The sequence below is a fragment of the Balaenoptera acutorostrata genome, chromosome 3, assembly GCF_949987535.1.
Source record: "Balaenoptera acutorostrata chromosome 3, mBalAcu1.1, whole genome shotgun sequence".
NCBI classification, from domain to species: Eukaryota; Metazoa; Chordata; class Mammalia; order Artiodactyla; family Balaenopteridae; genus Balaenoptera; species Balaenoptera acutorostrata.
In genome coordinates, this window is record NC_080066.1 from 74,470,008 (window position 1) to 74,495,023 (window position 25,016).

The 25,016-nt window shown below is 46.4% G+C and overlaps 1 protein-coding gene across 8 annotated transcripts in view; it reads right to left on the reverse strand.

Annotated features, from left to right (window-relative positions):
• The window catches only part of TLN2 (talin 2), a 446,766-nt gene that overhangs the window by 73,027 nt on the left and 348,723 nt on the right, over nucleotides 1–25,016 (reverse strand). For all 8 annotated transcript variants that reach the window (XM_057543407.1, XM_057543408.1, XM_057543401.1 and 5 more), the window contains 10 exons: nucleotides 22,568–22,661; nucleotides 20,540–20,629; nucleotides 18,566–18,688; nucleotides 17,106–17,249; nucleotides 15,399–15,560; nucleotides 9,399–9,539; nucleotides 8,756–8,937; nucleotides 7,512–7,644; nucleotides 5,064–5,165; nucleotides 677–847 (listed from right to left, as the gene is read on the reverse strand). In XM_057543407.1, the coding sequence (XP_057399390.1) occupies nucleotides 677–847; nucleotides 5,064–5,165; nucleotides 7,512–7,644; nucleotides 8,756–8,937; nucleotides 9,399–9,539; nucleotides 15,399–15,560; nucleotides 17,106–17,249; nucleotides 18,566–18,688; nucleotides 20,540–20,629; nucleotides 22,568–22,661 (1,342 nt within the window). The remainder of the gene's footprint in view (nucleotides 1–676; nucleotides 848–5,063; nucleotides 5,166–7,511; nucleotides 7,645–8,755; nucleotides 8,938–9,398; nucleotides 9,540–15,398; nucleotides 15,561–17,105; nucleotides 17,250–18,565; nucleotides 18,689–20,539; nucleotides 20,630–22,567; nucleotides 22,662–25,016) is intronic.

Sequence of the window (25,016 nt, forward strand, 5' to 3'; positions counted from 1 at the left end):
AAGTGGTGGGAGAAGCCTCCAGCCCCCTCTCCAGGTTCCAGAACCCTGAGGAAACTTAAGGTGCATGCTGGTTTCACAAGTAAAACAATCCCTGACAATTTCTCTGACCTCGAGAGAAAAGGACACGTTGTCACCATCTTTGGCCACTTAAAGTACCTGGGTGACACATCAGGCTGAAGAAATGTTCCACCTGTAAACTGGTAAGGGAGATTTTCATATCAAACTACTGTCCCCAAGGCAATAGCAACACATGCCATGGGTGACCTTGACCATGTTTCTCTTTGAACTTAAGTACCAGGAACAGAAACGACGCTTAGTGGAAAACAATAGAGGTTTGCTTTGTGTCAACACTGAACAGGTGCCGGGCAGGTATTATGGTTTTTATTCCTGTAATAACCACACAATATATGTTTCTTTCCCAAGGATGCTTACCTACACACACTGTGACGGAAAAAAAAAACAAAACTTCTAAATCAGCCTTAATTGTGTGCATTTCTTGGTTTTCCTCTTAAAGATCCCCGGGAAGGCCAAGAGAAGATTATTTCCCACCTTTAAATGGAAAATCAAATGCCACCATCCAAAAACCGGAGGTGCCCTCTCTGGAGGGACGTGATACAGAGGAACGTGTGCTGGCTTCTCAGTGTCCTAAGTGAGCCCCTAGCATCCTGAGCTGTACCTTGGGGTTGCCTCCACCTTCCTTGGCTGCGTACAACATCTGTAGGGCAGACTCTGCGAGCGTCTTGGTCTGGTCCAGCACTGTCATCTGCTGCTGATGGTCCAGAATCTTGGAGGCGACACCCACTGCAGCTAAGATCAAGGGCTCAAAGTAGCTCGCCAGTTGTGTCACCTTTCAAGACAAAAAAAAAAAAAAAAAAAAAAAAAGCCCCAGATGCAACACGTAAATACTGTGTCTCGTTTAGGGGCCTGGTTGCTGGGAAGGGGGCTGGAACAGGGATGGGATGAGTCACAGGGAGAGGCAGGTCTGCTGGACTTCACTTTTGGTTTTTTTCTACTTTACATCCAGTATTACGAATTACAGTCACCATGTTATATACATATTAGGCCCTCAGACCTTATTCCTTGTCCAACTTTACTTTTGAGAGTACTTGTAATTAATGAACTCTTGTTCGGATTTTTCTTCTTCTGGGGAGCTCTTTGTCTGTCTCTGATCATGGCAGAAGTGCTAAGAAATCTGTTCTGAGATCCACAGTTAGGTGTGAGAATTTTACAAATCTTAATCTTAATTTCACAAATAGAACAGCTTCTGAAAGAACCAAAGGCGAGCATCTTACAAACTCAAAAGGAAGGGGTATAGAAGAGGGGCAGGGGAGCATGGCAGTTGAGAAAAGCAGCCTGAGAGTAAAGGCACCCTCAAAAGCATTTTAGGAAGCCAACCCAACTGCCCTCCGCCTCAAGTATTTTGACCAAACCGTGGATTTGGAAAAAAAAAAAAAGCAAAAATGATTTCCCATCAGTCAAGATGTGCTGTTTATGATGAGCCCAACCTGGAGAACAAAAAAGCCTAAAGACAGCTAAGCACTGTTGCAGCAGAGGCCTGTCTCCAGTAGGTAACAGCATCGATGGTGCATACAGTTGTCCCTTGGTATCTGCAGGGGATTAGTTCCATGACCCCCCACGAATACTAAAAATCCACGGATGCTCAAGTCTCTTATATAAAATGCTGTAGTACAGTCGGCCCTCTGCATCTGTGGGTTCGACAACTGCAGATACGGAGGGTTGACTGTATATGCTCACCAAAGCTCACCATCTACCTAGTATCCATAATATCAGATTTTAACATTTTGCTGTCCTTGCTCCAGACACCGTCATCTATTCCCCCTCGGATAAAACACGATGACACTGATCACACTTTTCCGTTCAACTCCTCATCTTGTGTGGCAATTACTAATTGTTAAATTACTCCCATCAGGTGTATTTAAGTTCACCTGATGGAAAGAGCCCTCAACTCCCTTAATGCAACTTAATGCTTCTTAATGCTTCCCTTAATGCTTCTTCCCATGATGTGGAGGAAGAATGAGGGTGATGGGGATGCAGGCAGGAAGGCCGCTTCACATGGGCAGCGGCAGTCACTGGGTCAGCAACAAAGCAGGGGGTGGGAGTTGGGTGTGGTGGTGAGGGTCCAAAATATTAAAGTTCATTAAAGCTAATAGTGAGACAAGACTATCAGCTAACAATAAACATACTTTGACTGTTTTATCCCCAATTACAGTTATCTTACAGATGGGTTTCAAAACACTTGAACAAGGCTGCTGCTGGCCCTTATGGTGCTTTGTATCAATTTTAAAGGGGCTCCCCATCCTCTGGGCAGACATGATCGATGTCAAGGCACATGACTAGCGGGATTCCGGCGGCACCCCCCCCCCCCCCCGCCCCTGTCCTGCCTGGCTCCCTGCTTTGGCCAAAGACCTCTGTGTAAGGCCCAGTCTGCATAATCCCCAGGGACAGCCCTGCATATCTGCATTGGATTTCATCTCGTCCTCCCCAGGAAGGGTGGTGTTGCCAATTGTAGTGATGGGTCATCAGGGGTCAGGGCTCAGGAGGGGTCCCTTTTGACTACTAAAGGAGTCAAAATGTTTAATGCATTAAACATGTTAGAATCCAACATGTCTTCTCGATTCGTTTTATTATTTTAAAAGTACATTTTATCAATGCAACTGTAAAATGTCAAGGGTTGCTGTGTGCTGAGCACAAGTAAACACAACTCAACAGGTGCCCGACTTCCGCAGGGAGGGAGGATGGCTGGGTGGAGAGGAAGCTCTACTTTCAAAGCTGCTAGATTTGAATCCTCCCTGCCAATTCCTTTTTAAGAAATCTTAGGCAAATTGCTTCCTATTACTAAATTTCAGTTTCCTCCTTGGTAAAATGTGATAGCACTAAGTTCCTTAAAATTGTAGGGGGATTAAGTCAGTGTGCGTAAAGGCCTCAGTACAGGCCTCTATGTAGTAAGCACTCCACACCCACTAGGGGTCATTATTCTTCACATATTGTAGGGCAAAGGTTTGGAAGGGATGGGATTTTTCCTGTATTTAGGAAGTTTAGCAAGGCCTCTAATACCTCCTGTTATTGAGACACATGACAGAACAGGAAACCTTCTCACCTGAGTTAGTACAGAAGTTAAAATAACACCGAATTTTGAGTATTTGGTATATGATGTTGAGTCCCTAAGCCTAGGATGGCAGAGTGGGTTGAATGGTGACCCCCAAAAAGGTATGTCCATGTCCAAATTTCTGAAATCTGTGAAGGTGATCTTACAAAGGGGTCCTTGTAGGTTGTGTTTAAGGATCTGAAGATGAGATCAGCCTGGATTGCTTGGGTGGGCCCTAATTCTGATAACAAGTGTCCTTAGAAGAAACAGAAGAAGGGAAGGCAGAAAAGCAGGAGACAATGTGACCACGGAGAGAGACTGGTGAGATTCAGTCAAGGAATGCCAAGCGCTACCACAAGTTGGAAGCAGCCAAGAACGGAGCCTCCAAAAAACGTGTGGCCCTGCCAACGCCTTGATTTTGGATTTCTGGACTCCAGAGCTGTGAGAGATTACATTTCTGTCGTTTTAAGCCCCCCAGTTTGTGGTACTTGGTTACAGCAGCCGTGGGAAACCAAGCCAGGCGGGGTCTGGGAATCTGCGTTTATCAATCACTCCCAAGTGGGACTGAAGCTGCTGAATTGGCACCCCACCTGAGCGCCGTCATGAAGCACTGGAACCAGGTGGGCATCAACCACCAGCCCACGACCCCTCTGGATAGAGGCCCCCTAGACTGCCTTTGTCCAGAACTCCCTTTCAGAAGGTGAGACTCGTTTAGCCAAAGGACCAGAGTAAATTGGTAACTCAGGTGACACAAATAAAGTTTCTTTTCATGCCACCCACTGACATAGGAATTAATCTTCCGCACTAAACAACGTAAGGGCAGAGACAAGGATATTGCCCTAGGAGTCTAGAAATATTTTCTTACGAAATTCCTACTGGAATCAAAAGTTACTGTTGAACAGAAGTTCGGTTTCTCCGCCAAACTCACTGTCCCCACAGCAGTCACATACGCGGTGCTCCAGCCACCAGGCCCGTTCTGCACCGCCCCCCCCCCCTTGCAAACTGCTTCACACAGGTGGACAAGCCCTTTCTTACTATAAAGGCACTCAGGTGAGAAATGAAATTTACCACACTTGCAATGGCAGAGAGATACTGGCCATTTTAAACCTCAAACACCTCTCCTTAGAGCCAGCAGGAAGCTTAGTAGGCCCTTAAGCTATTCTGTATTGGAAAAAGCAGGAATATTGATTTTCTAAAATCAATACCTGCAGAGGTGATTTTGGCTACTGGATTTCTTGATCTGCACATCAATACTGATGGCAGCACCGATAAATGCTAGGAAATCCTGCAGGTTGTTAAAAACCCAATGTCTGCCCTCTCTCTGCCGAGGCACAGGCTGCTCGACAAGCCAACTCTCCTTGAAGGATTTGCAAAATGAACCCCAAACAGGCAGAACATGATGCAGCACCTGCAACTGTGTGGGTATGAACACTCAGGTGAAGGGCTGGCAGAGTGGCCACACAGAAGCTTCAGCTGTCGAGGGTAAAGTTTGCAAGTTTGCTTTGCTTCCTCACGTGTGAAAATGGACACTATATTAGAGGCTGTGGAGGAAAAACGTGCCCTAAACAAACCAGAATGAGGCTGGCCAGGCAGGACAAAAGATGGCAGACACCAGGCCAGGAACGCCAAGTTCAGTCTCTGGCTTGTGCCAGCGAAGATCAAGAGCGATAGGTGACTGAAAACTGCCTTGGCGGCTGCAAAGTCTGAACACTACCAGAAAAATTTCCCTGTAGCTTTTGTCTCAATGCTAACTAAGTAAAAAGAGATCCTTGAAGTGGTCATTTTTGGAGAAGATGTTGATGGAGGCTGAGTGGTATTTTCTCTAGCGTCAGCCAGCATTGACCCGGCCCTAACACCTGCCCTGAGGCTTTGGGGAACAAGAACAACAAAATCAATAACAACTCTCCCCCCATCTCTTTCTCACACACCCTCAGCAGGATCCCCTAGTGCCCATTACCTTATGTCCCAGCTGAGCTGCTTCTCCTCGAGCTGCTGTGGCAATGGGATCGATTAGGTGCCCGATTTCCTGGACCACTGAAGTCAGCTGCTCCTGCAGGGCCTGATAAGGAGAGAGAGCTGTCAAGTTCAACTTACAACAGCTCCCCACGTAGTTGTACTGATTTAAAAAGGTCCATGTGGAAGATAAGGGAGGCCGAAAGAAATGAGTATCAAAATGCCTGGGTGTGCCACCCAGCCACTGCTCTGCCCCTCCCCGTCCCAGCGACCCTCAGCTCCCCTGGGCTAAACCCCTCCTCCCCACAGTTCCATCCATGAGGGACATGAGCAAGCCCCAGGAACACATTTCCTACTGGCTTCTCACTCCTGGCAACCATAGTAACAACGGATGCTATTGGTATCTTTACTTTGGGTTATTCAGCATGATTACTGGAAAGCTGGAACAGCGGTGGCTTTCCAAGAAGGGAAGACAACTGTGTCCACATGGAGGTAGCTAATGGTGGGGTCTGAGGGAGCATCCAGGTTGCAGTGTCCTCAGAACTAAGAACCCCTTAAGCGGGGAGTGGGGAGGAGGGTGACGTAAAAATGACATCAGCTCTCTTAAAGCAGGACTACTTCCCAGAGAGCGCACTGTGAAAATGCCAGGTGAAATGCCCACTAGGCTATGGTCAGGTGCTCTGTTCACTGTACTTGGTGATGCGGATACCATTATTGAAAATGGTACCATCAAGGCATTTCTTCTCAGGTCTGAGAGACAGTTTAATCTCTCCATCCCAAAGAACTGAACTCATGCTATAAAGAGACGGGGCAAGGTATCTGGATGATGCTGAAGTGTGAAGGGGGCGGGGAATTCAAAGATGGAGAGGGTTAACTAGTCACGGGAAAGATCAGATCCCTCTGTAGAAATCTGCACAGGAGCTTCTGCGCTTCGCAGAGTCTGGATTAATAGACCAGAAGGCTGGACATTTTAGGTCTGCACTCACCAGCACGGAATGGGGTGACTCCTGACAAAGTGACAATGTCCTGCTCATAGAAATGAGACTCAGGCTACTCTCCCACCGAACAACACTGCATATGGGCTAGGGGGCTTTGTGCAGAGTTTAGTCAATGAGAGGAACAGCCTAACCCGCAAACTTGAAAACAAAAAAAAGGAAAAAGTAAAAAAAAAAAAAAAAAAGGAAAAAGTTAGAGAGATGGAGGCAGGTAGAGAGAAATCTCCACACTTCCAAGGGTCTTATTTAGCAAATTACTTGTTATCTTCCCACTCACAATGTAACTACAGTCAAGAATGCAAGACTATCCCAGCCAGGTCGTCTTACTGCAGATGGCTTGTTAGATTAAATATGGTATAGGTAGGAAGCACATGCAGATAAAGGAGAGGGATTTTCTTCCCAGGGAGGAAGTCAAGACAGAGGATATGCTTTGGTGATGGTGTTGAAAGGATGGGGGTGTGAGGGGGGCGCTCGTCATCTCTGTTTCTTGCTCAGGATGCTAGTTACAGTGTGTGCTTGGTTGGTGGGAGTTCAGGAAGCTGCACACGTATGACAGGCACACTGTTCTGCATGCATATTCTACTTTAATAACAGGTTAACGATAATTCTAACATTCCGCACAGAATGTGAATACATATTCCTTCTTTCTTTCCTTGCAAATGGGGGAGGCGGGTGAAGCAACAGTGAAATAGACAGTTCTATTAATAAAAATGAGCAATTCCAATTCCAGGCCCTGCTTACAGACAGGGGCCAAAGTTCATTGTTGATGAGTTCAGTGTCAGGAGAGAAACACCAGCCAACAGACCATTCATATTTATTAAGTGCCTTCTGAGTGTCAGGCACTTTCAACAGAAAGAAAGAAGTATGAATCAGGGGCCTTTGGACAGGTAACAGAAAAACTTCAAAGGAGCCAAGTAGGAAAATTCTATTCTCAACTTTGGAAAAATGGGCAAGAGAGGGCAATGTGGCTCTGAATTAACAGAATGCAAAAGCTCTCTCAATACTAGATATCGAGTAACAAGGGCAGAATCCCTGATCTCTGCATGGACCAAACACATAGCGTTGAATGCTGAATTCGCCCATTAGTCAAAAAAAGTGCTGAAATATGACAGGGAAGCACTCAAAATTTACACACTTAGGTCTGCTCTACTGAATATGGTAACCCCACCGACTGACACACTCTTACCTGACAATGATCATTTCCCTCCAAATTTCAGCCAAATCTGAACCTTCCACCCCTGCAGTACATGTGTTCCTTCATCAAACCATCATTCTCTGCTCAGCATTTGCCCTACCCCCTCCAAAAACTTCCCAGGCTGGTTCCAGGGGGAAGGTGGCCCAATGATGAAGCTCTTTATCAAAAACGTGTTGGTGCCATTCCCCCATCCCCAAAGCCTGCTGTTGGGATTCTTCAGTACTTCCAGAGGCTTCCGAGCTGGCCACAGAGCCCTGCGTACCTCCACGGAGATGTCGTCCCTTGTGGCCAAGCTCTGGCTGACAGCCGCCAGGGAGGCCTGCTCGATGTCCCGGATGCACCGGTTGATGCTGTCAATGGAGTAGTCACATTCCCTCTGTCCAGGGGCCTTGTCCCTGGAAGGGACACAGCAAGTAGAACACGGGCTCCACAGAGCACAAGTCCCAAAACCTGCTCCAGCACTGGTGGGCCAGGAGCCCCTGTCTACTTTCTACCCCACTCGATTGCTTTAGGGAGTGAATTCCTGACCCTTGCTTGGCAATGCTTCTCTGCATAGCCCAGGCATTTCTTCACTTAACACTTGTGCTAAGTCTATTTCTGGTGGGAAGGGTAGGGTGCTGTCCACCATCTCAGGCTGATGCCAGGCAACTGCAAATGAAACAATCTGGACTTGGATTCTCCATTCACTGGCTTAGGCATAGGACCCTCATTTAAAAAAAAAAAAAGTCAGTGCTATTTCCAGTGCAAATATACTATGCTCTCTACATTGCATACTAGTCGAAAACGTCCTGGGCTGTGGTAGGAGTTAAAATATTTAGTGGATTTTTCTTTGCAAGGCATTAAGAAAGAAATGCCTTAAGTTTCAAAAGCAATTTCAAAAACAAAATATACCTGAGGAAAGGCATGCACTCCATGCTGTGGGGTAATTAACTTTGGTCAACTTCAAAAATGTTTTATCTACTCAGGGGATGATTTTTCAGGCTCCTATTATCACCATGGAGGTTAGAGATGCCCAGAGTTACTCTGGGACCTGGAATATTCTTTTTGTCTTATTATCAAGGTAAGGTAACCCCAAATCCGGCTACATAAGCAGTGGTGCTCTCTGCCTAATCTCCTAGGTATCGACAATATGGTACAATGTTTAGAAAGACTGGGACTAAAGCAATCATGCCGGGGGATGCCCTTGGGAATGTTATCTAAATGTCTTTCTGCCTGAATTCTCTCATCAGTAAAAGAGAGACAATAGCAGCATCTACTTTACAAGGTTGTTGTGATGAACATATAATGTAATACAGGTAAAATGCTTAGAATAGTATCTAATATATGATAAATACTTTAGTTAGCTATTATTGTTGTGACAAGTGCTACGGCTGGTCCCAAAGAGGTAAAGAAAAAGATGATGACAGTGATCAACCACGTTGCTATTAAATAAAAGTCCTGATGGGCTTATCCCCCTCCTGCCCTGTCGGATGCAGGCTGCTAGCAATTTCTGGAGGAGACACTAACCTGATAGACGTGATGAGACTCTTTATAGAGTCAGAAACGGTGTGGGAATGTCCCGCTAGCACAGACCAGGTGGGCGGGTCTTTGGGGTTGATGGCCAGTGAGCGTGCAGTGCGGATGAGGTATGATGAGCTCTCCAGCATGGTCTTGGCTGACACCAGGATTGGTTCTTGTGCCTGGGAACCCTGGGACCAAACAGCAGAAGGGTCAAGCGCAGGGCACACAGACTAAGTGAATGACTTGGACCCTGGAAGGTCATGCTCTTTATCAAGTCACTACCTCTGTCTTTCGAAAGGAGACAGAGGGTAGGGAAGCATGGAGGCTGGCTCACATGGGGCCTGGATGATGAGGACCTGGGGCCATGACACTCCTTAAATATTATTTTTGAGTGTGACACATACCAAGAAAGAATCAGCCCCAAACCTATGCACAGAGATTGTTCTCAACATATAAAGCCAAGACATTACCTCTTAAGTGATGTACGGACATTGAGTTTCATGAACTCTGCTTGTATCATCAATGACAACAGTAAGAGTGCCCTACATATTGACAGAGTTTTTGGAATCCTTAACTGTTCATGCCCATTCAGTGCCACACAAAACAAGCCAAAGACCTCAGTATTACCCTAGCTGCAAGGATTCCCTACCTCGGAGCTGATCTGGGCAGGAATGCTGACAAACTCAGGGTTGGAGGCGAACGCTGTCAAGTTCTCCACGGCTTCGATCAAGGGGGCGGTGGCAATTCGACACTTGTTGCGGTTGTCCTCAGAGAAATCCCCATCCAGAGCCTGATGGGAGAAAACACAGAGATCACTCCTGGGCCGCAGCAATCACCACCCAGCGAAAAGAAGGTGGTTTAATGGGAATACTGAAAATGTCTGGTGAATCCATAAACAATGAATTAGAACTGACTGGCGGGATCTCTGCCATCAAGCAGAGGGGCTAAGTGAGCAACGGTAAGAAATAAAGCTGAGTGTGTGGCTCACAGGCCAACTGACCTCACAGTCCATCCACTCCCCACTTAACGTGATTCAAAGAGCGCCTCCTCTTCTCTCCCCTTGAGCTACGCTGCCCATCCCTGTGGCTGAGCCACTTTCTTCCCTACTTTTGAGACTATAACCCTTTGGCTCTTCCCCTCCATTTCACTCCAATTAAGTCTATTCCTTGCCAAACTATAAAAATATCTTACACTGTGTACCATTTTCAACTTCTTTTAAGCTATTTTTACCTGGATGTCCCTGAATGACTGACGGAGGGAGGGATTATGTATCTGTCATTTTCAAATGAGCAAAATGGAATGCAGTGGGAAAAAACAGACTAGAACTATTCCCAGCGATATGGACAAATCTCACACATGCAGTATTTCGGTAAGGAGGCCAGACACAATAGGGTATACCCACTATAGGATTCCATTTGTGCAAAAGTACAAAAACAGGTGAAACTAATTCTGGGTGTTAGCTGTCAGGTCACCCTTTGGAGCCAGTGAGACTGAAGGAGCAGAAGTAGGCTTCTGGGCGCTGGCCATGTTCTGTCTCTTCATCTGGCCACAGTTACTTAGGTGTGTTTGGCATGGGAAAATTCACTGAGCTCTACACACAGGGGTTTTTTATCTATGTATCTTTTGCTTCCAAAGTTTATTTCTTTTTAAAATTAGCAGCAGTAATACAATGGCACTGAATGATTAGTCACATTGCCGACCAATAGCCTGCACAGAAGACAAGCCAGGAAAGTGGCCTGTGATGCATGCCAGGTCACCCCACAAAGGGTCAACACTTGGATCCCACATTCCCCAACCATGGACTGCAGCTCCTCAAGCACAAGGCTGCTAGAACCGATGGCCTGTGACCAGTGACAGCACCCCTGCCTCCCAGCAAAGGGCAATATTTGAGAAGGCAGTTATGTTTGTCGAAGAACGTAAATTTCTCTGTTAAATGACGAATTAAACTTTTAATTTAACCATTATGAGCAACATATAAAAGTCAATTTAGACAATTAGTGAACAAAAAACCGGAGGCACCAGCAATTACAAAACAAACTGGATCTGAGATGGGAACATTTCCATTTTTCAATAAGGCAAGAGTAGGCAGGCACGGCTAGTTTAAAGGCTACTTGAATAACAACTATATTCCAATCAAGTCTTGACAGCTTGGGGCAGTAATTACACATCTGCCATGCTAATATTTTCTGAGGAGCTCCCATAAGCCTGGCTAATTTACCGTCTTCACTAGTACTGTGCATAGTTTGCCTCTGCTCATGCCCTTCTCCACCAGATAGGCACTGACCTTGACCCTAACTTCGCCCATTCTGGGGTTCTTCCAGGCCCAGTGCCTGCTACTTACTCATATTTATGGCTTCAGTTCTGACTCCACTCACGTACTCAGTAAAAGTTGAGTTAGCATCTGTTACCTCCACTGAAGCACCACACTGGCGACATGGCAGTGGACTGTCTGGGCGCTCTCATCTTGTTGCACTATTACCATCATTGACTCCTTGAGGTCAGGCCCTACCAGGCTTCAGAGCAATTTGGGCACACATTGGGAGGCCGGCTGGGTGCCGCATAGCAGGAGCCTGACAATAGCGGCCCCAGCACAGGCGGACCACTGAAGCAGGCAGATGGCAGGAGTGGACTTTGGCATCAAAGGAACTCGCATCCCAGCTGCACCGATCGCACCCCCTCCAGGGGGAGTGAGAGGGCTTCTAAGCTCAGTGGAAGATGCCGAGCCTCTCAGTGGTGCTGCCCATTTCTCCTGCTGCTTACCTCTCTCCACACTCCTCCCATCCTCTTTTCTACTGTCTACAACACTCTCGGCCTATTAGGAAGGCAGATGTCTGATCATGCCACCAACTCTTAGGTGAACTTATTAAAAACGACAAGATGATTACCCCAGGTCAATCCCAAGGAATGGTTTTCTAATTGTGCAGTTTCATCGACTGCACCAACAGGATGAAGAAAGGATTTTTTTTTTTTTTGAGACTGGGCCCTAAGATCACATATCATGTAGCCCATTGCGGGTCAAGGGCAGGACCCTGAATAGCGTGGACCGTGAACTACAACGCCAAGCTCCCATCCAGCACTGTTTTCCATTTTCAAGAGGGAAAAGCCATTTCCTCCAAAGGAAGAATTGAGCATCAGAAAGGATGGTTTGTTTACATGGACAGTATTTCACTTTTCTGAATGCTGCTTCCACTCTGGAGATGGCTGAGCAACCCCAGTAAACTGAATACTCAAATCTGGCCAGAGGTGAAACTTCAGGCAGGCACGACAGTTTTCACATAGATATTCCATGTCACAGAATGTTTAGTACACCCGTCATAACAATGAAAGGGTAAATCCACTTAGCCAAATGCCCAGGCCCCATCAGGACCCTGGGCCAGCTCCTCTGAATGTTCTCACACTTAGCAAAAATCTCACAGGGATCTGGGATAAACAATTTCTGCATGTGCACCAGAATCAAAGATTCATGGACTTTGGGGGTTAGAAGGGATCTTAAAGATCATTTAATCCCAAAGCTCCAATGTTTCAGGCGATAAAACCAACACCTAGAAAGTGACATGCTAAGCCAAGCTCATGCCTCAGACCAGAACCCAAGACCCCTGGCTCCCTTCCCTCCTACTGACCTTAGAAAAGGCAACAAGAATAAGGCATAAGAAGCCCAAGAGGTTTTTTCCCCTCCTTTTTCTTCTCAAGAAACCTATTTACCAATCCAAACAAAAGGACGATCAAGAAAACGTACTTACAGCCAAGTTAAAACTGGTTAATGAGAGCTGGACCTGGTGTCTTTTGGACACCCTGTCAATGCTTAATGGCAAAACCCTGAGCTTCAACTCCACTGCGAGAGGCAAGGCCGCGCTCCAACTTCTCAGAGAAACAAAAGCTGTGTTGTTGCGCAATTTCTACTTGGCACCTAAACCTGAGTGACTGCATATTTAAAATAACATTCGATTCCACACATCTGATTTGAAGCTAGGTAAAGAGCTGACTGGAGAGAGAGAAGCAGGCATTGGTACACGGGGGGACCAGCAGAAAGACGGCACCCGTGGTTAGGGCTCCGTGTGTTTCTAAGTTGGCCGGGCCGGCATTGAGAGCAGCACCTGGCAGGGAGGAGGGTGCACGTATTTATTCTTGCTGAGCCATGCTTTGGGATTGCAAAGAATGACATCAGCAGAGATTTATGATCCCTGGAGGCAGGCATTCTAATGGGTGCTGATGACCCACTGTGGGGTAATCTGCTCCCTGCTCGCCAATGCTCCTCCAGGGAGGGGTTCCCCTCCTTTCATTGTGACTAGAAAGGTGGGGCAGCTGGGATTTAGGCTTGGGCACATCCTTGCAGTATGAAGGAAAAAAAAAAAAAAGGACTAAGAAGCATAAAATTTAGAGCAAAATTCAGCCTCGATGGCGGCTGTTTCAAGCATTTAGGGAATTAAACATTCATTTGTTTTGCTATTTGACAGGATTCTTAACCATTCCTTAACTCAGGAAGTCTATTCGATATGTAGTACAGTGTGCTACAGTGAAATGACCTTCACCATTTTCCTATTAGTAAATTCAAAATAAAGTTCCTTGTCCCCGGCAAAGCCTGCCACCTGATGGGAATCGAAACACCAAGCGCATTTCAGCAAGCTGTGGGGCAAGAGGGTCATTTCTGTTCCTTGTGCACTGCTATCGATTCCCAGGGTGCTCGCGGGGAAGGAGGCTTCATCTTCTCCATGTCACAACAGCCTGCATCCCCCCTCTGGTGTTTCTGCACAGGCCTATCTTTAAGGCCATCACAAGAGCTCATTTGCTGCAGGCAGTTACAAAGCGGGGTTGCCACTGTTGAGGAGAATCTGAAAAGAAAATGAGATCTTAACGGAGACAGGTCAGGATTTAAAACCGAGGAGAAGGCAGAAAAGAAAGGTATCCCAGAATTTGTATAGAAGAGTTCCTTGCCTTTGTCTCCCCCTTGGTCCCTCTAAATCTAGCCTGTTTTTTGATGATCGGAAAATGGCCAAGTTTAACTGAGATAAGTTAGTTACACAGCAACCGACAATGATGTCACTATGTCTCAATTCTATTGCTGTCTTTCCAGCCCTGCCTCCCCCCAGACTGGCACACAAGCACTGCAAACACAACCAGGTATTTCTTCCCAGGCTGGTGAGATGGCTTAGTCTCTCCATGCTAACGAGGTACACTGCATGCCATGGGCGAGAGCAGGCTTGAGTGGAAAGGGCAGGGGATCTGGGTCTGAATTCCGGTCCACCACTTAGTGGCTGGATCACCCCAAGAAAGTTACTTAATGTCCTTGTGCGTCACTGTCCTGACCGTAAAAACGGGGATGGCAAGCACAGGGGGGTTGGTTGTGTGGACTGAATGAGTGATGTACACAAAACACGGAACAGGCGTTGGGTAGACTAAATATCGGAAAGCATAAGCTTTATTCATTTCTAATACCATGAACCGTGACAGTAATTAAAGGGAGCTGCCAGCAGGATCCTGGGGGCACCTGGGCACTGGCTTTATTTATTCATCTTCAATCTATCTTATTATTGTCTTCAAATAAGCGGGTTTTAAGTTTTTTGTTTTTTTTTAAAGACTCTGTTTAAGCAGCTAAGTAATTGCTGACGGGGATAATTGCCCTGTGGCTCTCGCCTGCCCGCTTCCAACTGCTGCTGGGCTGCACAATCTCTCCTTGGCTTCTGCTTGGCTCAGCCTGTTGACTAATTTCTCCACAAGATTAAATTGGCTTTGTGTAGTGCAAGGGAAATGAGATGTGTAGTAACATATCCTCTGGAGAGAACAGGGGGCAAAGCCCCATCCCTCCAGGACTTGCCCGGCAACAAAGCAGATCATCCCACTTCCACGAGTGTGAAAATCCTTCAGTAAAGTGTGAACCCTCCAATGGCCTTCCCTCCTGCATTTCCTGGTTTGCACAGAGCTGGTAGCTTGCCTTCCATGACAATCTCCTTTGGAGGTGAGGTTCTTTGCGAGGGGTCTGCTGTCCAGGCTGTGGCTGTCTTCCCACCGGGTCAGCTGCTTGGTGTCTGCTGGGTGTCCCACACACGGCAGACTGGGTTTGCGGTCTGATCACCCAGCTACAAATACTACAGCCCAGCTATTGCGATTCCCTCCTCACAGGGTACCCTTGCCCTGCTTCCCCTCAACCTGTCTATGGCCACGAACACAAAGACGAACTTGTTATCAACACGGAATGCTCTATATTAAGAAGCTCATGCTCCACTGAAAATATTTAAACAACTATAAATAGAATAGATATCATAGGCTAGAATAAATTGCATTTCTTTTAAAGATTTTCCCAACAATTTCCCATTCCATTCTCCCTCCACCTTCTCTCTTGGTCCAGAGATATTTAACAACCATGGCAGGGCCCTCTACCAGCCCCTCAAAACCACCCTCCCCCACTAAGCACATAGTTCACCCCTCCCCACACACTATGCAGAAGGTTAGTAGAGACCAAGGCTGCTGGGTTTTCCTGATAAATATCTCCATCGCTAATGAACCACTCCTCAGTGACTTAAATCATGAGACTGAATTAGAAGTTGAACTCCACTAGAAGCAAGTACTAGGGAGCAGAGCTTCAATCCCCTACCTCTTTCCCCTCTGCAACAGGTGTCACGGGGATTCCTAAGGCCTCAGCTCAGCGACCTACCTTGATGGTCTTCACCAGGTTGGCAGTGCTGTTGGCGACTTCCTTGGCTGACTGGACAAAGTGCCTCTTGGCCACAGGGTTGCCCGTCTTGGAAGAGGCGATGCGGCAGGCATTGCACAAGGCTGAGGTGTGCTTGGCGACAATCGTGGCGGCTGACAGAACCTATAAAGCACGGACTGGGTTGGGGGCACGCCACGCTTCAGTGCAGAGGGGTCCAGTTCACTGGAGTCCACTCTGGTCCCGAGCCCTGGATTCCCCTTCAACTCACATGTCTAGGGCTCGTGGAAATAAAACCCATGTCTCTAGCTCTGCCGCCCCTGAAGTCACTCCAAGAAAGGGGAGGGTGAGAATTATTAAGGCAGAGAGACTAAACAAAGAAAAGGAAAGGCAGGGCTGATGTGGGAGTGGGCTGGGCTCCAGGCAGTCTCAGAGGAGATGCTGTCAGCTATCCTTTGTGACCCCCAGCCAGGAGGGACACGGCCCAGGGTCTAGGCCAGCGCTGCCCAACAGAAATACAGTGCGAGCCACATATCTAATTTTAAAATTTCTAGTAGCCACATTAAAATAAGTACAGAAACAAGGGAAATTATTTTAAATAATATATTTTATTGAGCTTGATATATCCAAAACATTTCATTTCACCACGTAATCAATTTAAGAATATTAAGCTCTTACAATCCTTTATCCTACTAAGTCTTTGAAATTGGTCAGTATTTTACGCTTACAGCCCATCACAGTTTGGACTAGTTACATTTCAAGTGTTTAACAGTCACATGCAGCTGTATGTCACCCCCAGGGGGGCTATAGGCACCTTATTAAGGGGTGTGGCTCAGGGATCTCCCAGCCCCAGCTGCGTTTCTGAATCTGCCTGATCCACTTTGCTGAGGCTGGTAACACCCCTTTGGCCTTAACTGGACAGGTAAGGAATCTCAGGTGCACTGACACCTGCCTTAGGTCCGGGTGGTCCCCCAGGTATCCTTTACTTGGGTCCTTCTCCTGCCTCAAGAACGCTGGTCCCAGGGTCAGCAATGGATGTGCCCATCACAGCCTGCCTCTGCTAGCCCACATAGGCCATGCTTGTCCTTTTTAGCACATACTGCTGGAATTATTGAACATGATCCCCGTCACTTGGGTATTAGAAGTATCAAGGAACGTCACACATACTGTCTAGTTCTCAAATGTCTCTGTGGCTCCTTTTGTGCTATGGATTCTGCCCCAGCTTTGGGGTCTGGGTCAGCACCACCATCTCTGGGAAGTGAGCCCTGAGAGCCCCTCAGAGAATTCATCACACCTTCCTCTGTGCATTGTCCTCCCTTGCCTTGTCATCATACCCCGATTGCTCCATCTTCCAAACTTTAACCCACAGTAAGAGTTAAGGGGGTAGGGGATCGGGTCTCAATCACGGCGACGCTTAGTGCCGAGCAAAGAACAAGCCCTCAACGTTATGTCCCCCGAACTGAACAAATGGAACTGTGAGCCTCCTGATGAATCTCGCTGTGATTACGCCACCGTGACTACCTTCCAGCACTCCATTCCAAAGCACCTACCTATTCCACCTTCACCACATTTTGCAACATCCCGCTAAGTAATGATCTGGCTGGCTTTGCAAGTTCTGAAAGAGTGGTAATCTTTATTCTTGCAGTCTCCCACCACCCGCCTCCAAGAACTCAAGGACGCGCAGATCTCACATCCTTGCCCCAAAGTTACCTGTGACGGGCTGCTGCCGGGGTCCACCAGGTTCTGGCATGCCATCTGGATAGCCTGGTTTGCCCTGGCAAACTGGATGGGGTCCACAAGGCCCTGATGGCCTGCCTGGCTGTTCGGATCAGAGATGCCAACAAGGTATGCAGCCTGGAAGGGAGGAGATAAACCACAGCTCAGGCTCGCTGTACTCCTAGATACGCCTGTGGGGGACTGTGGTCCCACAGTATACATACAACAGTCATTCTCAGGTGCTCCCAGTGCAAGGTGGTCAGAGTCATCTCATCAATAAGAGTTTAGGCATGGACAAGCTGACACTCGCTTGGGCCAGGGACACGCCAGCAGGAGTTTGCTACAGGCTTTTGGGAACAGTCTCCTTGTTCTTAAGAAAGCCTCAAGAAGCTCTTCCATGGGGCATGACCAAGGATGGATGCAGCCCTGAGTGCTCTGGCAGCCACCTTATGACCATGAGGGGGACCAGCCTCAGCATGGAGCTCACTCTTTGGTTGGCAGATGGCAGAGGGGAAAAAAAGTGGGTGTAGACTGATGGTGTGGAGCTACTGGGTAGGCCAACCCTGGAGCCTGCCCTACATGAGGATTTCTCATCTCCTAGACTAATGTATCCTTATTGCTTAGGCCAGTATTTGAAGCAGTAAGTAAGAATGAATAAAATGGTTCAGGGGAAAAAAAGGCAATATTTGGTCTCCAAGAGGACAAGAGGCTACAAGAGAAGGTCTTCTCTTCAAACCCTTTGGATGTGTTAGCCAAATAACAGGGAGAAAATGAATCTGTGAGGGAAAATTCTAACCTTAACTCATTTCCCCTGAGATATGAGGGGCCAAATAAGGGAAGGTGATTTCACCCCCTGAACTAGGGATGTTTTTCTTTGGTTCAATAAAATCTTCTAGGCTCAAAGCAATTGTCAAATGATAAATCCTTCAAGGTAAATGCTGACATTCTTGGAAGTTCAGTTACATGAGCTCAGCAATTATTGGAAATGCACAGCACAGTTGAAGACGAGCCAGGAACATGCCTGATCACGACTCTGTGTGATGGCATCCAATTTTTTCTCCTTCTGATTCTAAAAAGAGCATAACTAAGACTTTTGCAACTCTAAAGTCTCGGAGGGAATTTGAATTGTGTAATACCTATTTTTTCCCCCCAAACAACTTATCTGTAACAATGACCTTAAAAAAAAAAAAAAAAAAAAAAAAAAAGACCGGCCTCTGAACCCTTAGGCTGGGTCTGCAGGGTTCAGTGTTCTCTCCAGGCTGCTCTGCTCCAGGGGTAACGGGCTGATGTTTTGCCTAAATGCTCAGCCAGCAAGAGCCACCACCTTCTCCATGGTTTCCATGGTGATGGGTGGAGACAGAGTTGAAGCTGAAGCCCCCGTGCCTCCCACAGGGACCTGGCACAGGACAGGGCTGGAAGGCCTGCATCGTGGGGCACAGGGACCCATGCTTTACCTGGGCTGCAGCCTCCGTCAGCCCACAGAGAGCCTTGGACGCAATCCCCACACACTCCCCAAAGGCAGGGAGGTCCCCGGTCTTGGCATTCTGCGAAATCCCTGCCATCGACTCGCCCAGAACCTGCAAAACAAACCACCAGCGATATTCTGATGAGCATTCCTTCAGACCATGGGGTAAAGGGGCTATCCTTCCAACTTGAATATTCAAGGCCACTTAATTTACAATATTTGCCATTATTTTACTTTATTTGCAATAAGAAGAGATTCAAGATAATGATATCATTTCTGTTCCACAAAGAGAAATAAATAATGAAAGTCTGAAGCTTTCACCCAAAAGTTATCTATATCTCAAGGAGGTACAGTTACTATACACAGGTCAATAAACTAAAATCTATTCAGGGCACACCATGGGTGAATGGTCTAAACTGAGAACTGTTAGTTCCCAGAATATAAAATCAGACATATCTACTGAGCTGTAGGCGAAGACCATACCCAGAAAGCAGAAGACACACTCTTCCCGACATTATTCACTTATTAATTGATAGTCTTTAATTAATTAATTTTTGGGGGCTGCATTGGGTCTTCGTTGCTGTGCGTGGGCTTTCTCTAGTTGCAACGAGTGGGGGCTACTCTTTGTTGCAGCGTGCATGCTTCTCACTGCAGCGGCTTCTCTTGTTGCGGAGCACGGGCTCTAGGCGCGCAGGCTTCAGTAGCCGTGGCACGTAGGCTCAGTAGTTGTGGCTCGTGGGCTCTAGAGCGCAGGCTCAGTAGTTGTGGTGCACAGGCTTAGTTGCTCCTGCGGCATGTGGGATCTTTCCGGACCAGGGCTCGAACCCATGTCCCCTGCACTGGCAGGCGGATTCTTAACCACTGCACCACCAAGGAAGTCCCTATCAGAGGTCTTTAAAATAACAGCTAAAAGGGATTTCAGTACTCAGAATCTAACCCAGAGAGGTCAAGCACCATGCACAAGGTCAGACAGAAGGTCACACAGGCAGAGGCAAGGCGCCTGCCCCATATCTGGTGTTGTGTCTTCATGGGCCTCCTCATGCCCCAGGAAGGCAGGTCCTACTTTCCAGGGTCACAGATCTTAGAACTGAAGGATGTTCAACAGAACTCTTTAGGGAGACAATCACATCCAAGTCTAGAACCCAACACAGAGCTCTTTGTCAAGAAGCCATCTTGGATAGGGAAAGAAAGAAATTCCATTCATCTCGCTTGCATTTCATTTTATCCTGATTTTGAGGCATTCTCAAAAACACTGGTGCAATTACCATAGATCAGTGTTTCTTGACCTTTTAAAATATTATTATTATTGCTCTGATAAGAAGTCTTTTTAGACCACCCCCCTCCAACTGCCACCCACATTAAATTAAATACTAAGAAATAAGATCTTGTTGAGCAGGGTTAAGATTTGGAGAAGGGAGGACACAAACCTTTGTATAATCTTAGATATTTTCACCACCCACACCCCCCCAAAACCCCCCACAATTTTTCACTCCCCTTGAGAATGCAAGGCATGGATAGATGGTGAAAAGAACACACAGGAGGGTCTCATATAAGCCAAGGTCATTGAAGGGCTTGCCCCACCAGTGCAGTCCCAGGTGAAGGAAATACATGCTCTGATTCACAGTAAGACCCATCCCTCACAGGGTATAAGCAGTGGTTCTCATAGAGTGGCCCCTGGACCACATGGCAGGACCTGGGAACTTGTCAGAAATGCACGATCTCCCACACCTTGGGATCTACTGAATCAGAAACTCAGGGGTGTGACCTAGCAAGGTGTGTTCAACAAGACCCCCAGGTGATTCCGATGCACAGCCAGGTTTGAGAAGCACCTGGGCAAAGGGCGCCATAACAAGGCTTTAGGACACAGGCAGCCATGCAGAGGGGCCACGGGCTGGTGCACACAAAGCACGTCTTGATTCTTCCCCACAATGAGGAGGGATGTTAACGGCACAGCCAGGCTTACCTTGGAGTTTTCCATTACACTCTCGATGCAGTCGAAGTAAGAGAGGTCACTAACAGGTTCATTGGGATTGTCCAACATCCCCTTGACAGTCTACAGAAGGAGAACACAACTTAAGAGCAAGCCTTACAGAACAAGGGAAACTCAACATAAAATACCAACTACCAACTTCCCCTCCATACACAGGATTCTGGTCATTATCCAGATTCTTGACAGGAATTTAGGTCACAGTGTCTATGACTTCAGATTTCCTGCGGGCAACACCACACTGATTGGGGTGGGTGTGTCTTGGTTAGTTTTGACAGAGAGGAGACTCTCTTGTTTTCAGATGTGAAGGAGAAGCATGGTGTCCACAGAATGGGGACATTTTTTTCTTAAAGAATCTGAAAGTTAGTGGGAGGCAATATATATTCATGGTCAATGAGTATAATTTCTCTGCTGGATAACTCCAAGGAGTTTAAATATCAAGGACAGGTTCATTCATTTCTTCTTGATTAGTAGGGACCTCAGTTTTCAATTCTGGGACCTTTCAATGGGTAGGCATGAAAGAAGGTAACCCCCCCCCCCCAAAACCGCCCACTGGAATGGTTCATTTGTTTTTAATTTTAAAAGTATAGAAAACGTTGAATCTTGTTTAGGTCTCCATCAAGGAACAGGGCATGGGGCTTGCTTCTGCCTTTGTCTCCAGTCTGCTGAAAACCGTTGCTAGCTTTCATGTTGCAATAACCTTTGACCATCGTTTATGAGGGACTTTTCCAGGGGAGGAAAGTCAGGGGACATAGCCATCCATCTTCCTCCCCGTTGAGTGAGAAGATACAGTGGGACCTAGCAGACCTTGGGGCACAGCCAACAAAAAGACAAGGCCATGTGAGTTACTAAGGGTTGGAGGAAAGCAATGGTGAAACTGCTGAGTTAATCAGCAAAGATCTGAGGGAAAGAGGGCTGCATAAAGAAGGTTTTCATTTCCTTGAAGAAACTCCCCCCTCTCCTTGGATAATCAAACTTGCCTTAGTAACAGCAACACTGAAATAGCCATAATTTTGGCAACCAAGGATACCATTAAGGCACAGAGTATGTGCATCTGGGCCAACAGACCTCATTTAGATCAACAGTCCACGTATCATTTATATTTGCAAATGTGAACACACCAGGATAGGGCAGTAACTCACCCAAGGTAGGAAACATTCTCCACTGTTTTCAGAATGCTTCAGTCCCCTGCCTATTCTCACTTTCAGTTGTGCCAATGGCCTCTTGCCATCGGCGGACCGGGCCTCAATCAGACCCTTCAGAAGCTGCAGTCAACCCCCCACCCCTACCCTCTCTGGCATGGTGGGTATCCCTGTTCAGAAAAATAAAGGTACACTGGGTACAACCAGCTCATATCTACTGAGATAACCATTTGCCTGTTTCAACATAACCTGAATTGGTTAGGACTGCTTTACAGACAAGTAGGCACATTGATTTTATTTTTGCCCACGTATACTCTGTGGGCATAAATGAATTTTCTATTAAAAATAAACCCTAAGTATGAATATAAATTGATAAGCCCTACACTGTGTCTGGGCCACTAGGAGCCCCACGGCCACCTTGACTGTATAGTAATAAGTGTTACTCCTGGGTTTTCTCTAATGCGCCCCCTACATGTTACAAAATACAATGTATGGGAAAATCATTTTTACTCATAAAGCACATCTATTCCAGCTTCTCCCAAACGCCCCAGAATAATCACTCCCAAACTTTTTAGGTAGAAATTGCTTATCTTCAGCCTACACTCAATACCATAGGCCTCTTCCTGTTTGAAATAAAGAATCCTTTAACAAAGCAACGCTTAGTGGAAACAGGGAAGCAGGGATGATAACCCCACCAGATCTAATTTTTCTTTAATTCCTTCCCACTTGGATTGGAACTTTGGCTCCAACAGTTTCCCAGGAAAGATAAAAGGTAAGAATAGAGGAGAAGAACCTGACCCCGGAGGGAAAGGACAGACACACAGAGGCTCTGAAATCCTCAGCAGCCTTTCCAGGGACTCACCTCGAGCTCCCGCAGGGCGTTATCACATTCCTTCTGGCCAGGAGCTTGCTGGGTGCACAGAGTGATCAGCTGATTGATGCTCTCCGTCACAGCTCTGCGACAAATACGGAAAGAGTGTTTTTTGTTTTGTTTTGTAAAGATCAACAGTAATTTCCCCAACAATGTTTTGTAGGTTCGCTAGGAATACAATTAATTCACTATAAAGGCTGTGGTCCCTGTGACAGCTCTTCCACAAGGCTCTAAACAAGCAGTCCCCGACCTTTTTGGCACCAGGGACCGGTTTCGTGGAAGACAATTTTTCCACGGGGTGGGGGGCAGGGGGGATGGTTCAGGCGGTAATGAGAGTGATGCGGGGGATGGGTCAGGCGGTAATGAGAGCGATGGGGGGGCAGCAGATGAAGCTTCCCTTGCTCGCCCGCCGCTCACCTCCTGCTGTGCGGCCCGGTTCCTTACCGGTCCTCGGCCTGGGGGTTGGGCCCCCTGCTCTAAACAACCAAAAATCAACCACAGCCAGGGAAGAGAGAATGAGAATCCCTACCTTGCTTCTCATTATTCACTGATTTACCCTTATAAGTATCAATACTAATAGTTCTCTTAAGAAAGTGTGGCTATCTTTAATATATTCACAAGAAGGAATTCACAGTGAAGTTGCAAATGGCAAACAGCTCACAGTAACACTGTTTTCAGAATCCTTCACTAGCAGCCCATAGGAATGGGATGAGCTGAGCTAGGCTATTTTGGACAGCCTTTGTATAGTTTGGGCTATTTTGTGTATTTTAAAAGTCACACTGTAAACTGTGCCTTATGATTTTAAAACCTCTTCTTACCGTTCATTTCTACATGATTGACCAGTTCCTAGAAGCTATACCAAAATTATTCTTTCAAAGAGCTATTTTCTTTGTTAACATTAATAGGAATCAGAGATTCTTAGATGATTTTACATGTGTTTCCATTCTTCTTAGAACTTAAAACACAGCCCAGATTTTTTTCTACATTGGCTAGGGTTCCACCCCTCCTGGACAGCCTCTGTTTAGGTTGCCATAGATAATTTATAAAGGCACAGTCCATTCTGAGTTAATTTCTTTAATAAGGTGTGAAATATGGATCCAGATTTTTTTTCATGGGGGGGGATATATGGAAGTCTAATTATTCCAGTACCATTTAAAATGCCATCCTTTCTGCACTGAATTGCTTTTTTAACTTTGTCGACAATCAGTCGGCCATATCTGTGTGGGTCTACTTCTGGACTCTGTTCTATTCCATTGACCTGTTTGTCTAACCCTTCACCAATACTACACTGTTTTGATTACTGTACCTTTACACTAAGTCTTAAAATTGAATACCCTTGTTTTTATAAATGAAAAAAACAGAGACACACACACACACACACACACACACACACACACACACACACGAGATAATTCCCTAAGGAGATGCTACAAATAAGAAGCAGAAACAAGACTTAAACCCATGTCTATCAGACACCAAGGCCAGATTCAAAACCATTTTTCTGCAGGGTCATAACTCGCCCATAGTTCTGGCAGAACCCTGAATTCTATTCACAGTCAGTAACCACTGCAGCTAACAGGCAACTTAAAATAAAACAAACAAAATCAAAATAGGACACACATTGCTGCTAATCATTAACACTGTCTAATATAAAGATGCCTCATTTTATTAGTTAAATTGGCTTTGCAGCTTCCCACAGAATATCAAATTAGATGGAAAAAGATGTTGCCAGTGTACAAAGGCAATCAGCTTAATTATTTGATGAGGAGCTACTGCTTTGAATTTTAAATTTAGCTAGAGTGATGGGAAGAAGAAAAACATCCCTCAGCTCAAGAAAGAATCCTCAAATAGTTTGTGTAAGATTAACTCCAGTGACTCATTTATTTGGGGAAAAGTGCTTAACTAAGTAAGGTGCCATGGGGAAGCACTGTGCCTTCCAGGTGCAAAGCAAAACAAGAACAACTGAGACAGCAGGACAGTCTCTAGTTGGGACCACCTTTGGAAGGTGCAGCTCATGATGTATTCACTGGAAGGGTCCCCCAGAGAGTCCAACACCGTGTTCTGCAATGGCAGCCTTCAAGACATACTTCGGAGCAGACAGGCTGGATATGTCAACATAACAAAGGGTACAGCCCTCAACTGTGGTGACACGATCATTTGGGGAATATTTCCACGTATCACACAAGCTTTCCATTTGGCTTATTTCTTTCAATGTTTCCTGTTTATCTACATTTTAAAAAAAGCTAGTCTTTATATAAAGATTTTTCCATTAGAAACTAAGTGTTTACGGGAATTCCCTGGCAGTCCAGTGGTTAGGACTCTGCATTTCTACTACCATGGGCCCGGGGTTCAATCCCTGGTTGGGGACCTAAGATCCCGCAAGCCATGCGGTGTGGCCCCCTCCAAAAAAAAAAAAAACCAAACCAAAAAAACCCCAAAA